The sequence below is a fragment of the Mus caroli genome, chromosome 4 (assembly GCF_900094665.2).
Source record: "Mus caroli chromosome 4, CAROLI_EIJ_v1.1, whole genome shotgun sequence".
In the NCBI taxonomy this organism is placed as follows: domain Eukaryota; kingdom Metazoa; phylum Chordata; class Mammalia; order Rodentia; family Muridae; genus Mus; species Mus caroli.
The window spans coordinates 128,944,383-128,958,317 of record NC_034573.1 but is presented as its reverse complement, the minus strand read 5'-3'; the positions used below and the strand labels follow the sequence as shown (position 1 = coordinate 128,958,317).

At 51.7% G+C, this 13,935-nt stretch overlaps 1 protein-coding gene across 4 annotated transcripts in view; it reads right to left on the bottom strand.

Moving 5' to 3' along the window:
- Positions 1 to 13,935, bottom strand: part of Capzb (capping actin protein of muscle Z-line subunit beta) — a 101,097-nt gene that overhangs the window by 21,729 nt on the left and 65,433 nt on the right. For all 4 annotated transcript variants that reach the window (XM_029475859.1, XM_021159603.2, XM_029475858.1 and 1 more), the window contains exons 3-4: positions 13,275 to 13,396; positions 8,503 to 8,616 (exon numbers count right to left, since the gene is read on the bottom strand). In XM_029475859.1, the coding sequence (XP_029331719.1) occupies positions 8,503 to 8,616; positions 13,275 to 13,396 (236 nt within the window). The remainder of the gene's footprint in view (positions 1 to 8,502; positions 8,617 to 13,274; positions 13,397 to 13,935) is intronic.

Below are 13,935 nucleotides of genomic sequence, written 5' to 3'. Positions count from 1 at the left end.
AAAAAAAAAAAAAGACTTACAAGGAATTCAGGAAGGAAAGCCCCTGCCTCAAAAAGCATTATGGGGACTCTATCCTTGATCACCTGCTCCAAGCAACCATCTGTCTGCCTGCCTGCCTGTCTGGTTCAAAGGCAGCTCAGCTAAGGGAGGGAGGCACTCTGGAGAGAGAAAGCCTTGACAGTGGGGGAGCTAGGCCTGGCTTCCAGAGAGGTTTTATTCCAGCATGCAGAACCGCAGAAACCTGAGCGTGACTGAGTGCCATATGTCTACAGGAACCCAGAATTTGGGCGGAATCAAAGTCCCTGATGCTGGCTCTGGGGGATCATGTTCACAAAGGAACTGCCTTTCCACATACCCCTGTTTTCCATTTGTTTTGTTTTTTTGTTTTTTTGTTTTTAAAGTAGATGAAAACTCAGACAATGCATACATACCAAGGCAACCAATCCCCAGACAACACCAGACGATGGGAACTGGGGTGAGCTCTTTAACACTAGTCTCTTGCGGGTGTAACGTTAAGTTCTACGGGGACTCTGGGAACCGCAGCAGATACCCATCTGAGAGTAGGGGGATGGAGGGGTGGGGAGGTGTGTCAGAGATCCCCAGGAGAGCTGCCGTCTAGGCAGGAGGTCAGGAAGCTCCCTCTATTCTCAGAGGGTGGGGAGGGTCCTCACTCCCCATCTCCCAATTCAACTACAACTCAACTGCAGTGGGCCTGGGCCCTTAGCTGCTCGCACCCTTCACACAGCCGAGACCGTGCTAAGCTGTGCCTCCAGGAAGCAAGATGCTTTTTGAGAGCTGAAGACAGAGACCTATTTGAAGTGACAGGGAGAGGCCACTGCTACATGCTGGCCTCACCAGCTCTAGATTTTTCTTGCATGGTCTCCATTGCCTCATGTTGACTTGGTTCCCTCTTCTTCCTCAGCCTGTTGTGGGGACTCTGAACACAAGACCAAGGTCCTGGGCAGTCCCGGTACTGGAAAGTGTAGGGCCTTGAATTATACCTCACTTGGCCTGACAGAGGGAAGAGCTGGAGCCTGGGACCAACCAGTCAGTCTTTCTTTGCTGGGCCTCTGCTCCAGTCTCCATGCCAGACCGTGGGACTTTTCAGAAGCCCACCTTGTGCCAGTGCCTGTGGACCATGCGCCTTTCCCTGCAGTCTCTGTCTAGAGCTGCCCTTAATCAGGCCCTGCCCTCTCCACTGCTCAGAGCACAATCGTGGGCCACCCTGCCTGCTTCACAGCTATGCAATGCTATGGCTCAAGGATGTGCTAGGAGGGGCCAAAGGACCCAGACAGAGCTGTACTCACAGCCAAGACATCAGAATGGGAAGAGGGAGAAGGCTGGGGACGCAGGTGACCAGAGTTTACCCGTGTCCTTACCACAGTGTGTCCTCAACCTTCCATAAACTACTTTTATTGTTATTTGATAACTAATTTTGTTACTGTTCATGAAATGTGATATTAAAGTTTTTGGAGACAGAGGTTTTCCAAGGGGGGCCACAACCCACAGGTTGAGAAGCACTGCTCCAACACCTGTTGAAACCCCAGGATCTTATAAGGGGTGTGTGGCTTCTGCGCAGGCTCTTCCTACAGTTTATGCTTCCTTAGGGGACAGCAGGCTGGTCCCAGAGTGGAGGGCTCACACCAGCCAAGGCTAGTCTGACCAGCAGGCTTTCTAGGCACGGCTGACCAGCTCTCCATAGAGGCAAGGTGGACCTGATGACCACCCCAGCTGTCCGTCAGCCACCGTCTACGGCATGGTCCCCGCTCTTTACTTCCTCGGTACCTGCTGCGACTCATCTTCAGTACTTACAAGATGGTACAGACATCTGTCCACTTGTCTGTCTGTAGTCCTATTTCTGCTTTTTCAGCCTACTGGGTGGGAGTCATGTGAAGCAGGGCTGGGTCTGGCTCTATCTTGGCTGAATCTACAAAGCCTGGCCCAGTCCATGGGATGTTCTCTATAAATGACTGCTCAATAGACTCTCCAGCTACCATGATAGGAACCATCAGTGCCTGCCTGTGTCCTCGCTGTACCCCAAGGGAAGATTTCACAAGAATCATTAACTCTAGTTCCCAGACATTTATTTGATGCCTTGCTATGTGGGTGTTGGCTGAGCACAGTTTGGCCTGTGACACTGATGGCATAACTGTCACTGAGCCAAGGCCACCACTGAAATAGCCCCATACCACTCTCAGAAGGCATCTCCATGGTAACTGCTGCAAGCAGAGTTAAGTGTATGTCATAGGAAGTCAACTTCATACCCAAGTTAGTCAGGGAGGAAGGGTAGAAATGAACCAAGGTCCCCCCCAGCATGACCCCCCCACCATGTGCTGACTCATGGAACGAGAGGATGATTTTACAGGTGGTGCCTGAACCTCAGAATGGAGAGGCCATCCTCAGTTCTGACATGGCTTTCCATCTCTGCAGGGTTTCCCCAGGAAACCGTTTCCAACTGTCCCAAAGGAATGGACCCTGAGTGCCTTCATCCAGGAAAAGCTGTACCTTACAGCACACAGCACAGGTGGATGTATTTTCAGAGTTGTAGGACACTAAGGAAGCAAGCTTTCACACACAAATGTATTGCCCTCCCTCCCTGGGCCAGGGCTGCTCAGATGTCAGATCCCGAGAACAGGAGTTAGGGAGCCTGTAAAGGCCATCTACCGAGCACCCCAACTATTCCTGCAGGCTTCTGGGCCTGCCACAGGAACGTCACCCCTGCTTTACTCTGTAAAGTTCTTCCAGGAAAGCAGGGCTGATTAGAAAAGCTAATTACAGCTTTTGAAGAGCTTCTCAGACCCCAGACAAAGCAAGAACACAGGGCTCCTTCCCACCCTGATCCTGGACCCCCAGACTCTGGCCTTCATTAAGTTTTGATTTCAATCAATTGCACACCCCCTAAAATTAACTTATAAGGCCAATAAATTGCAACCGCATGTTTGAAGGTATTATCTGCTCTGAGCTAAGAGCAAGGGATCGCAGAGCACAGAGCAAGATGTCTGGTCCATATGGGAGTAATCAGCTCTGGAGGCCAGTGGTGCCAGCCCCCCTTCTCAGTTAGAACATCTGGTTTGGGGCAGAACCAGAGGCCAGGCCAGATCCAACTGAGCTGGAGTAGGGCAGGTCCCTGTCTTCTCTGAGAACCTAAAGGATCAAGGTGATGAAGCTGGTCCCCTATCAGCCTACTATGGCTGCTCTGGCTGGGGAGAAGGCACCTATCCCCAGCAGTGAGGAGCCACTGCCCTGCACAGGAGCATTCACTTCTAAGCTCCTCCCCAGGCCATGCACTGAAGTTCCGACTGAAAGCTAGACAAGATCTGGGACTGAAGGGCTGAGGATGGCTGCTGCTGGCAGACTGCACAGTGGTCCATAAATTTGCTCTCCTGTATTCCCTGCGTGGAGCTGGCTGTACCACGGAAGACAGAAAACTTCCTTGGGCCTTGGGAGAGAGATCCCAGGCCAGGGTGGAAGTGACAGAACTCAAGAGGACCTAGAATAGTTGGTGCCTCTGGCAAGCACACCAGGCATTTTCCATGCAGTTTCACAAACCAACTCCGTCTAAAGCCTGGTGCTTTAGACGTCTGTGCACTGTTGTCACGGGTACTCTCCAGGAAGGGGAAAACATTACTGTGATCATTCTACCCAGGATGGCAAAGACAGGAGGCAGCAAATGAGTGGAGTGGAGACAGACTGGGTGGAGGGAAGGGAAGACTGGAGAGGTAGCGTGGGGATGGGACAGGGAGCAGGGAAAGCAGGAACCAAGGGAGTTCAAAGGCAGTCAGGCAGTGCCCCAGCTTGGCTCCCCAGTGCTACTTGCCCCTGTGCACCTTGAGGACTGCTAGTCCTTCATCCCTAATTGGGAAATGTTCACAAGCCCACATGTGTGCTAAATCCCCATGGGAGATATAAGCCAGAGGGCCTGCAAGGCAGCCACCCTGGCCCCAGCTGCCACTCTGCCCAGACGGACTCCATGTGCGGGTGATTACCTCCAATTCCCTACAAAGTCAAAGTCTTTACAGACTCGGGATCAAAGCTGGGGCCTGAAGATAGAATCTAGTCTCTCCTTGGCTCTCATGGCAGAGAACCATCAGGGAGGCATTGAGCCCTCCCTATCTCTGAGTGAGTTGGTCTGGGCTGAGGCCGTCCGGCACAGTTCCTGCCCACTCCTTCCCTCGGCTTCTAAGGAGAGCTTCTAGGAATGAAGACAAGGTGACAGGCTCAGGCAGTGACCGTGACCATCTGCACAGTGTTGATGCTGTTCACATGGGCTCACGGGCAGCAAGCCATGGCAGCTCGGCCCCTTATTCTGTTTGGAATGCACTGAGACTCCTGATGAGTTGGTCCGCTGTGGCCTTCCCAGGATTAGAGGCTCCTGAGGTTCAGAGATGGCCCTGTGTTCCTCATATGCTAGGCAGAAGTCCAGGGCTCTCCACAAGGACCCTGCAAGTTCCTCATATGCTAGGAAGGTGGGTGAAGGCTCGGGTATAGGGCAAGCCTGACCTCTACTCTATACCTTGCCATGATCCAAGAATTCTGAACTACAGGGACTGTCACAAGCTGAAGACAGTCTGCTTTCACATGCCCCGCCCAGGGCACAGCAGCTTCAGTTACTCAGCCTTCCTGGAAATAGCATGGCCTGGCCAGCTCAGAGGTGCCAGATGTTCAACTGTTCCTTTTCCTTCAGGAAAGATATGTGTATTTCCAGTGGACCTGAAGCCAGCCTGCTTCCTAGACTCTCACGGGGACAGTTTAGCATTGGGTGGGGTGTCTCCTCCCAGAGGGGCCTGTGCATTTGCTCCGTCTACCAACATGAAGGAAAGGCATGTGCAGGCGCCTCAGGGGGCTTCACAGCTCCACTCACGGGCGACAGCCAAGTCTTCCTGTGGCATAGGCCAACGGCAGGAAGGAGCAGCTCCGAGGAGAGAGGCATGGCCTGCCACCCCTGTCCCCCAGCAACAATGTGGAAACCCTTCAGTGCCACACAAAAGTCACCTAGACACCCAAGACCTCTGCTCCACAGCCCTGGCAGGAAGGGCTCTGGCTTCAGGGCCATTGACATACACATAAACAACACCCAGAGGCTGAGAACTGGGGGTGAGTGAACTAAGGTACTGAAAAAATGAGAAAAGGATTATTTTTTTTCTTAATATTTGCCCCAGAAATGGGGTGGCTCAATTCACATAAGTCCTCCCAGATGTTCTTGGGAAATTCCTTAGCCTCTGATGACAATGGATGGCGGAACCCACGTGACAATCCCCAACCTTTCCCTCCAGTGAGCTTTGGGGAGAAGCTGCTCTCACTTTCCCAGCCAGGCAGGGTACCTCCCTGATCTCTAAGAGCACCTGCACTTGCCCTCTCTTCTGGCTCAGCAGCAGAGTTGGAGGCCTGGGCACCTGGAGCAGGAAGAGTCCATCTTGTTTCCTTCCTTAGAACCCTGAATAAGTGACAGAAGAGATGTCCGCCATAACGGCCTGATGTAAGCCAGGAGAGAAGCAGAGACAAGAGGGGCAGAGTCCTGAGCAATGCGCTCCGTATCTAGACCTGGCCTCAATGGCAGCACAAGGCAATGTGTCAGAGCCACTTCACTGAGGAAGACACAGCATGTGCTTATGCCAGTGGCTACTCAGAACCAGCCTTGCCACCAATTTACACAGCCCTGAAGATCTCCATGAGGCTGGGTGGTCTCCGCGGACTCTGCAGGAGCACTTGAGGCAGCTCAGCTCCGCACATGTGGAGACCCAACACACATTTCAGAGAGGCACTGCTCACTCCCATCTGACACTTGAGGAGGGCCATCTTTCCAGAAAGTTTTAAGGTGTCTGTGAGAAACTGTCAAAGTTATGGAAGGCTATGAGATACAATAGGTTTTCAAGTCTGCTTCTGATTTCTGAGACAAGGTGTGTGCATGTCCAGGGTGGCAGTCTGGGGACACTGGTGCCACAGCTCCTCTGCCCACCTAGACTTTGGACATTAGTCTTCAGCTCTAGAGTCGCCTCGTGGAAAGGCAGCGAGTGTGTCACCACCTTCCCGCCCCTGCCTGCTCACTGATTCCTTACGTGTCTGCTGTTTGTTCTTCTCCCACTCCTGCTGCTGCACACATGCACACCTATGAGAGAAGGACTGCCGGGTGCCAATGCCCTGCTTAGCTTTGGTCAACCTGACACAACACAGTCACCTGGGAGAGGAGCCGCTTCCACCAGCCTGGCCTGTGGGCAAGTCTGTGGGGGCATCTTCTTGATTAATGATTTATGTGGAAGTGGTGTGAGGACCCAGGCTATTGTGGGCAATGCCACCCTTCAGAAGATATCCTGGATTATATAAGAAAGTTAACTGAGCAAGCCACAAAAATAGAGCCAGTAAGCAGCAATCTACTATGGTCTCTGCCTCTGCCCTCAATGTTTAACTACAACCCATAAGATAGACAAACCTGTCCCTCCCCACGTTGGCTTTAGTCAGTGTTCCATCACAGCAACAGAAAACAAAGGAGAACGGGATGATATTGTCCCCCTAGTTTGGCCATGTTCTGGCTAGTGGACTTGGCTAAGTTTCTTTGTACTTCTGAGCATGTCAGCTCGTTTCTGTAGGCGGCCACACTCATGGTCACGGTCACACTTAGTGACTTATTTCCACTGTCTGACTCTCAATGTCGCTACAACACCAAACCTGACTCTGCCTGGACACCCGGGCTGAAGAACTCACTTCTTTGAAGCTCTTTTTATGGCGAGGTGAAATCAGAGAGCGAAACTATAGATGAAGGCAGAGCAGGCTTTTAGCACCACTGGGACGAGAGATCCCCAAAGGGGCAAAACAGGAGATGTGAGACCTTAGACACAAAACCTCATTTTAACTGTGAGGTAATAGTTGTACAAATGTCAAGCACAAGGAGACTTGAATCCCGGCTCTCCATCTCTGCATCCTCTGCAAGGGGACCTTGTAACTTTTCCTTAAAAGGCACCATATGTAAAGCCTCACCATGTAGAACATTGAGACAAAGATGCTATGCAGACAAGTGTGTGTGTGTGTGGGGGCGGGGGGGCACTGAAATGTTCAGGACCACATGCTGATGACTTCCTGGTGACTGTCTGTCTGACTGAGAGGAGCCCCTTCCTCCCAAATGTGTCACAGCAACCTGATGCAAATGGAAAGACTAGCCCACAGTCCACAGTTGGGAGCCTTCTCCCCTAACTCCAGGGTCACTGTTCAAATTTGCTGTTCCTCTCATTTCAATTTTCTTGCCTCTAGACCAGGATTGAACCAAGTAGAGATGCAAGATCAAATCCCATCTCAGGGCTCAAGAGATGAGTTTTACATCTCGTAAGGCCACATACAAAAAGGCTACACCATGCTCAGCCTTCTGCACTGTGCAAGCTTAATCAGGTCACTAGCTGGCACCTCTTGGGAGTGTGCCAACCCTTGTCCCAGATGGGGGATTTGTACTGACTTCGTACTACTATATATCTAGTACAGAACTTAATTTAAAATGAGATTCTATTGATTAAGCACAGCCTTCTCTGGAGCCCGATCTCAAAAGTGGCACAGCTGAATGGCCTGGCGTTGGTGGGCCAGGGTAGTGTGCAAAGTAAGATCACAAAGGAGCTAAAACAGGCACACTGGATTATGTTCATGGAGATGCAAGCATGGGGACCCGAGTTTCGATCCCTGCACACACACGTAAAGAGCTGGGCATGCTGGTGTGAGCCTGCAACCCCGACAATTGGGTGGGTGGGTATGGGATAAGAAGGACTCTTGGAGCTTGCTAACCGGTGAGGCCTGCCGAACAGAGGAGCCTGCTTCAGCAAGATGCAGATCAGCAGCAGAGGATGCTTGGCACTGACCTCTGACCTCCTCCACATGCTCATGCATCCACATTCACATGTGCATGCACACAAGAACACACACTCATGCCTACATCACACACATGCAACTGAAGGAGAGAAGGATAAAAAGACTGCGTGAGACCTCAGCTCACTCTGCCCTGGCCACTGGACAGTCACCATGGGCCCTGAGCTCCAGTCTAAACATAGCTGTAATAGCTAAGAGCTGTGGTGTGTTCTCACACCGATCACAAATTCAGTCAGCCTGAGCTTCACAGAGAGACTGTACTTTCATCATGCATTTGTGATTGATCAGATGTGTTTGAGTCTTAGCTCTGCCCCTGCCCTAGAAAAACTCCTTATTCTCTGTGTGTGAGGGCTACATGCTGACTGTGTCACTGTGGCATCCAAAGCACCTTACTGTTACTCAAAGAGCAAGGACATGAGACAGCAGAGTGCAAAATACCTGCCCTGTGTCGCACACACAGTAGGCACTCCCCCCACTTACCTGCCACAACTGTCAATGGTAACAGAGTAGCATGGTCATGTCTGCATCAGGGAGCTCCGACTTTTAGCAAGCTAGGTGACTAGGCAGCAGAGCCAGGGGAGAGTGCTCAGCCCAGGCATCCTCTCATACAAGGTTCTCCCCAGCAAAGCCCCTAGAGCTAGTGTGCAGAGGGTCACTCACAGGTCTCGGTATTGGTCGAAGGCATTGTTGGCCTCTACCTCCAGCTTTCTGAGCCGAGCAGATGGCATGGCCCCATCTTCCAAAGGAGGGTCATACTTGTTACTCCACGGTGACCTGGAAAGAAGGAAGGAGGAGACAGTTCTATGAATCATCCCAGAGACATAAAGCCCCAGCTCAGCTGCCTGAGGTTCAGGGGCCAAGTCACCAGGAGGCTTTTTGGAGAGTCTTACAAAGCAAAGGTTCAGAAGCCGGCAGACTGACTAATTTAGCAGCAAACACCTTAGCTCCAAGCCTCACTTCCTCCCGTGGAAAACAAGGCTACCATTCGCTACTATGTACTATTTCCAGGAACCAACAGAAGGGCAGGAGCCTTGGCCACAAGTCCCAGTGTTTCCCTGATTGATCTGCTCACCAAAGTGGTCAGCTGGTACCCCTCACCTCCCTGATTTGCTGGAGGCTCCTCAGCCCTCAAACAATAAGTATTAAGAAGACGACTCTAAGTCACAGAAGCAGGCAGTAAGCCTAGACACTCTGGAAATGGAGTGCCTAGCTCCTTAGGGAACACAGCCACTTCCCAGTACACTGGGCTAAGCATACACGAAGCCTGGGAAGTCAAGCGAACCCCAAGACCAGCAGCGTTTTAAAAACGCTTTTCGACGTCCCAGGAGAACTTTCAGTCACCGAGGGCAACGAGAGGTCTTTTTTACAAGGTTTCCTTGTTCGTTCCCAAGGGTGGAGGTCTCGGGCTGCATCTTCAGAAAGAACTAACAAGTGAGGTTATAGGAGGCTGGAGAGCTCGCTCAGTCACTGAGAGCACTGCTGTTCTTCCAGAGGACCCAAGATTCCAAGATTGATTCCAGCACCCACTTGGCAGCTCCTAACCTGGAACTCCAGTTCCATGGACCCACCATCCTCTTCTGGTCTCCAGAGGCACCAGGCGTGCATCTGGTACACAGACATACATGCAGGCAACACACCCACACACATCAAGTGAAATTTCCAACAAGTGAGGGAGTCTACGGAGGGGGGAGAGGAGATGTGATCAACTGAAGAGAAGCCTTACTTACACCCTTGCGTTGCTACCACAGGGCTGAATACTGCCTTCCCCAGTGATCATTAAGCCTCATACCTTTTCAATCTAGGATTAACATTAAGAGAGGACAAACATGCTCGCTGTCCCTTGGTCCCCCGCCTTGTCCACACAGATATATCTTTCTGGTACCCAGTCTAGCCGTGAGCCACATGAAAGGTGGAAGAGTTTTAGGGGTAGCTCTAGAGGTACAGTGTTCTCAGGGACGGTCCAGGGCGTGTTAGGGGGGGCCGAGCTGCTGTGTATACTCCCTTGAGGGCTCCAGGATGCAATTCACCTATCCACAGAAACGCACCTAGCCACAGAGAGCAGGGCCTTTTAAAAAATAAATTATTTATTTTATGTATAAGAGTACACTGTCACTGTCTTCAGATACACCAGAAGAGGACATTGGAGCACATTAGAGATGGTTGTGAGCCACTATGTGGTTGCTGGGATTTGAACTCAGGACCTCTGGAAGAGCAGTCAGTGCTCTTAACCACTGAGCCATCTCTCTAGCCTAAGCTGGGCCTTTAGAAACCTGTCCATGTTCAGGTGCCTAGACTCAATTCCCAAACAAAACAAGAAACCTCCGTTCCAAGTTCAAGCCCGCCCACCACTCCCAACAGAGTTGGGGGGACAACACCCCAAGACCAGCACTAGCTTGAGTCTTTGACAGAGAGGGCCCGTGGGATGTCTGCCTTCATGAAACACTGACAGACTCTGCAGGGTCTTGCAGACAGGTAGTAAAGTGGAGCTTGGGAGGCAGCGTGTGCTTGTAGTTCTTGCCGTTGTGTGACAGGTACAGGAGTCAAGTTCAGCCAGAACTATGTAACTAGACCCTATTTCCAAAACACAAACAATAGACAAAGGGAGGAGGAGGCTGAGGACAGGAAGGAAGGAGAGAAACTCAGAGGCTTCTTGCCTCAGATCGCCCAGGCCAGCTGACAGGTGCAGGCGGTCACCAGGACTCACAAGTCAGTGAGGTTTGGCTCTTTTACTGTGGGACAGTGGGCAAGAACCCAAAACTGTGACCTGGACCCCACCTCCCCCAGCCCTGCGTCTTCTGAGAACCTCCTGGCATACTTATAAGCAGGGCAAGCCCCCTCTCCACGCCATCTCCTTCACATGGCATGGGAGACCCAGGCAAAGGTGCCTGCTGCCAGGCCCGAGAACCTGAGCTCAATCTCCAGGACCCACATGGTGGAAGGAAGGACTGATTCCTTCAGGACCTAACCTCTATAAGCGGCAGACACACAGACAGGCAGACACACAGACAGACAGACAGACAGACACACACACAAAATGCGGTTAAAAACAAAGCAATGTGCTAGGACGCAACCACCCATCACCATGCAGACCGGGGCCTGAAGTCTAAGAAGTCTGTAAGTGTGTTACACATTCCTCCTGCCTCACAGACTACAACGGCATTTCAAGACGTTAGGCCTGGAGCCAGGGTAATTGTAGCTAGGGGAAAATCATCACATTACCCAGAATATTCTTAGTGGAAGGGGCACTCAGAACACATTTAAAAGCTTAAATGGAGGCCATCTGAGAAAAGACAGATGGACAGGAATGCTTGGATTTCAAAAGTCAGGCCTTTCATTTCCCCAGAAGGCTTCTTGTTTCAGCTAACAGGGTTCAAGCAGCGCTGCTGGCAGCGGCCTCGCCATAAGGATCTTATTTAAGCAAACGATCAAACACAGGATGGAAATGTGTGGAGAAAATCAGAGGACCTTGAAGTTTCAGATCCAGAAGGGGAGAGGGGAGTCAAGCTTTGTCCTTACTGCCGCTGCTCCCCTGTGAGGCTCCCATCCCCAGAGCCCTCTGGTGCCTGGGGAGTAGGGGTGGGGCCTGCAGGGTGCTCTGGAAGGGCTGAAGCCCTTGAGGGAGGAGTGCACAAGCTGTGCCCTGCCCTGCCCTCCTGCACACAGCTTTCTCACTTTCTGCTTTCAGGTTTAAAAATAAAAAAAGCAGAACCAGTGGCCATTGAGACTGGTCTCAGCGGTATCTTTCCCAGGAAGCCTGAACCAAGCCCACGCACGCCTGTGAGGGCTTTCACTGTGGTCATGTGCTCCCTGGCCTGCCCCATGCTTATCACCTTCAAGGAAGTCTCCTCAAGGGTTGCCCGGTACATGTGCTGGGGACCAGTTCTGTCCTGAGCTGGGGTCTCAACTTCACAGTGGGGCCCTGCAGTGCTACCCGGATGCCCAGCTCTCAGATCTACCACGCCACACCTACCCGGCACTTCCACACCCACCCAGAAGGCATTTCACATTCCCACTCCAAATTCTTCTTTCCACAGACAGTGCCCACACCTCCCAGCTGTCACTCTGCTTCCAAGCTCTACCCATCAGTACTCGGGTCTCTCCACTAATTTCATTCCCATGCTCAGGTGTGTCATTCCCTAACTAACCTCCACCAGAAGTAGGAAGGGCCATCACCACGACTAGTTTTCTTTCTCTTAGTTTCAAACAAAGGACAAGCTCTGTGCCACCCCATACTTGTGGTGGAGCTTCAAGGCTCCCATTCTGCTGGCTCTGCTATGCTTCTGACCTTTCTTTTACCTTCACAGCCTTCTGGATACCTGCGAGCGAGCTTGCCTCCACCCAGGGCTGGGGACCCAGGGCGCTCCTAACTTGTGCAAACTCAACAACTCATTCTAGAGACAGTTGTGATCAAGCCCCCACTGGCTACCCACCCTACCTCTCCCCTCTTGCTCTGTTCTCTTTAGCAATATGTTTGCAATCTCCATCACTGATGCACGTGCCTAACGTTACTAGCCGTTCGCATTCCTCACAAAACAGACTCCAGGAACAGAGCTGTGAGCAGTGCCTGCCACACAGGTAGCACTCAGGATGCTTGTGCAGGCTTTGCTGGCTAAACGATCACTACTGTTTCTATTTTGTAGACCAGAGATGACAAGGGACTGCCAAAGTCTCTGTGACCCTAGGAGGAACAGCCCACACTGCTCTTCCTGGTCACTGTCCCTGTGTCTCCAAAACCAACCCTCTCCAAAAAGAACACTGGTAGTGTGGTCTCTAATAAGCCCAAACCCAGTGTGCTCATCCCCAGGGAAAGCCTGGAATGGTGTGGGATTCTCACACTTGGAAGTTTGAAGAACGACGATCCCAAGTATGTTGGTGCATGTCTCTAATCCCAGCACTCAGGAGACAGGCATGAGGACTTCTGTGAGTTTGAGGCCAGCCTGGTCTACATAGGGAGTTCCAGGCCAGCAAGGGATATATTTTGAGACCATCTCAAAACAGTTCATTAAAAACATCTAAGCCAGGACCATCTCCTTGGAGCACAGATTCTTCTCAGCTCCCCTAAGGCCCCCAGCCAGCTCTGAACTGGCTGTGTGCATCACAGTACAGCTGCTCATCAGCTACTGCCTGTGTTTTCCTGGGTAGGGACCAATGTCAACTTGGCCACATGGTCATAGCAAAGGAAGGGAGAAGGGAAGGAAGGAAGGAAGGACAGACATGCCACCCTATCGGGGCAGTTGGCCCTGAAATAACACGGCTCTTCCACTGGACTGTAAGGCACCAAGGCCCTCTCTCTGAAACTCAAGGAAGGCGCCTACACAGCCTGTTAGTGGATCAGATGGACAGCTGAGAGGAAGAGAGAGAAGGACAAACAGACGTGTGGGTGGGCTACGCATGCCCCATGCTGTGAGGTGAGTCTGTGTATGAGAGCTCACCTATAGGAGTCCCCGTCTCTGTTGTAGTCACACAAAAGGTAATCCTTGCCCACCACCTTGTCTCTGGCAATTTTCAGGGGCTGGTCAACAGATGACAGGAGATCTTCACACAGACTGGGGACCTGGCAGAAAGAGAGGACAGGGAGAAATGTCATTAAAGTAACAACTCCAATTCAGCTCCAGGTTAACATCTGGCTTGTAGTGCTCTGCCAAAATTTGGAATCTGTCTGTTCCTCTCCACATATGCCCAACGCCAACCACGGCTCTCTGTAAAGGAACCTGGTCGTGAGTTGTTGTGGAGCGTGATTTCCAAGGCAGTCTTCTTTCCAACCCCGGGTGTGGCTTTAATTACCTGGCCACCAGGGTGGTCTTTGAGTATGAGGGTGTGTGTGCTGGGTATTGGTCTCTGGTGGTCAAAATACCAGCTCAGGCTCTAAGAAGAAGGCAAACACTTCAAATATACAGGAATGTGAAGAACTCAAAGAATAACGGGGCTCTGGAGAACTCCGCAGACTCCCATGCTGGGTGGAGTTTCCAGCTCTTTCCAGACCTCTGGCTAAGTGATACCAGGCTGTCCATAGGTGGCTGTATATACTACAGAGGTGGATCCAGGCTGTCCATAGCCGGCTGTATATACTACAGAGGTGGATCCAGGCTGTCC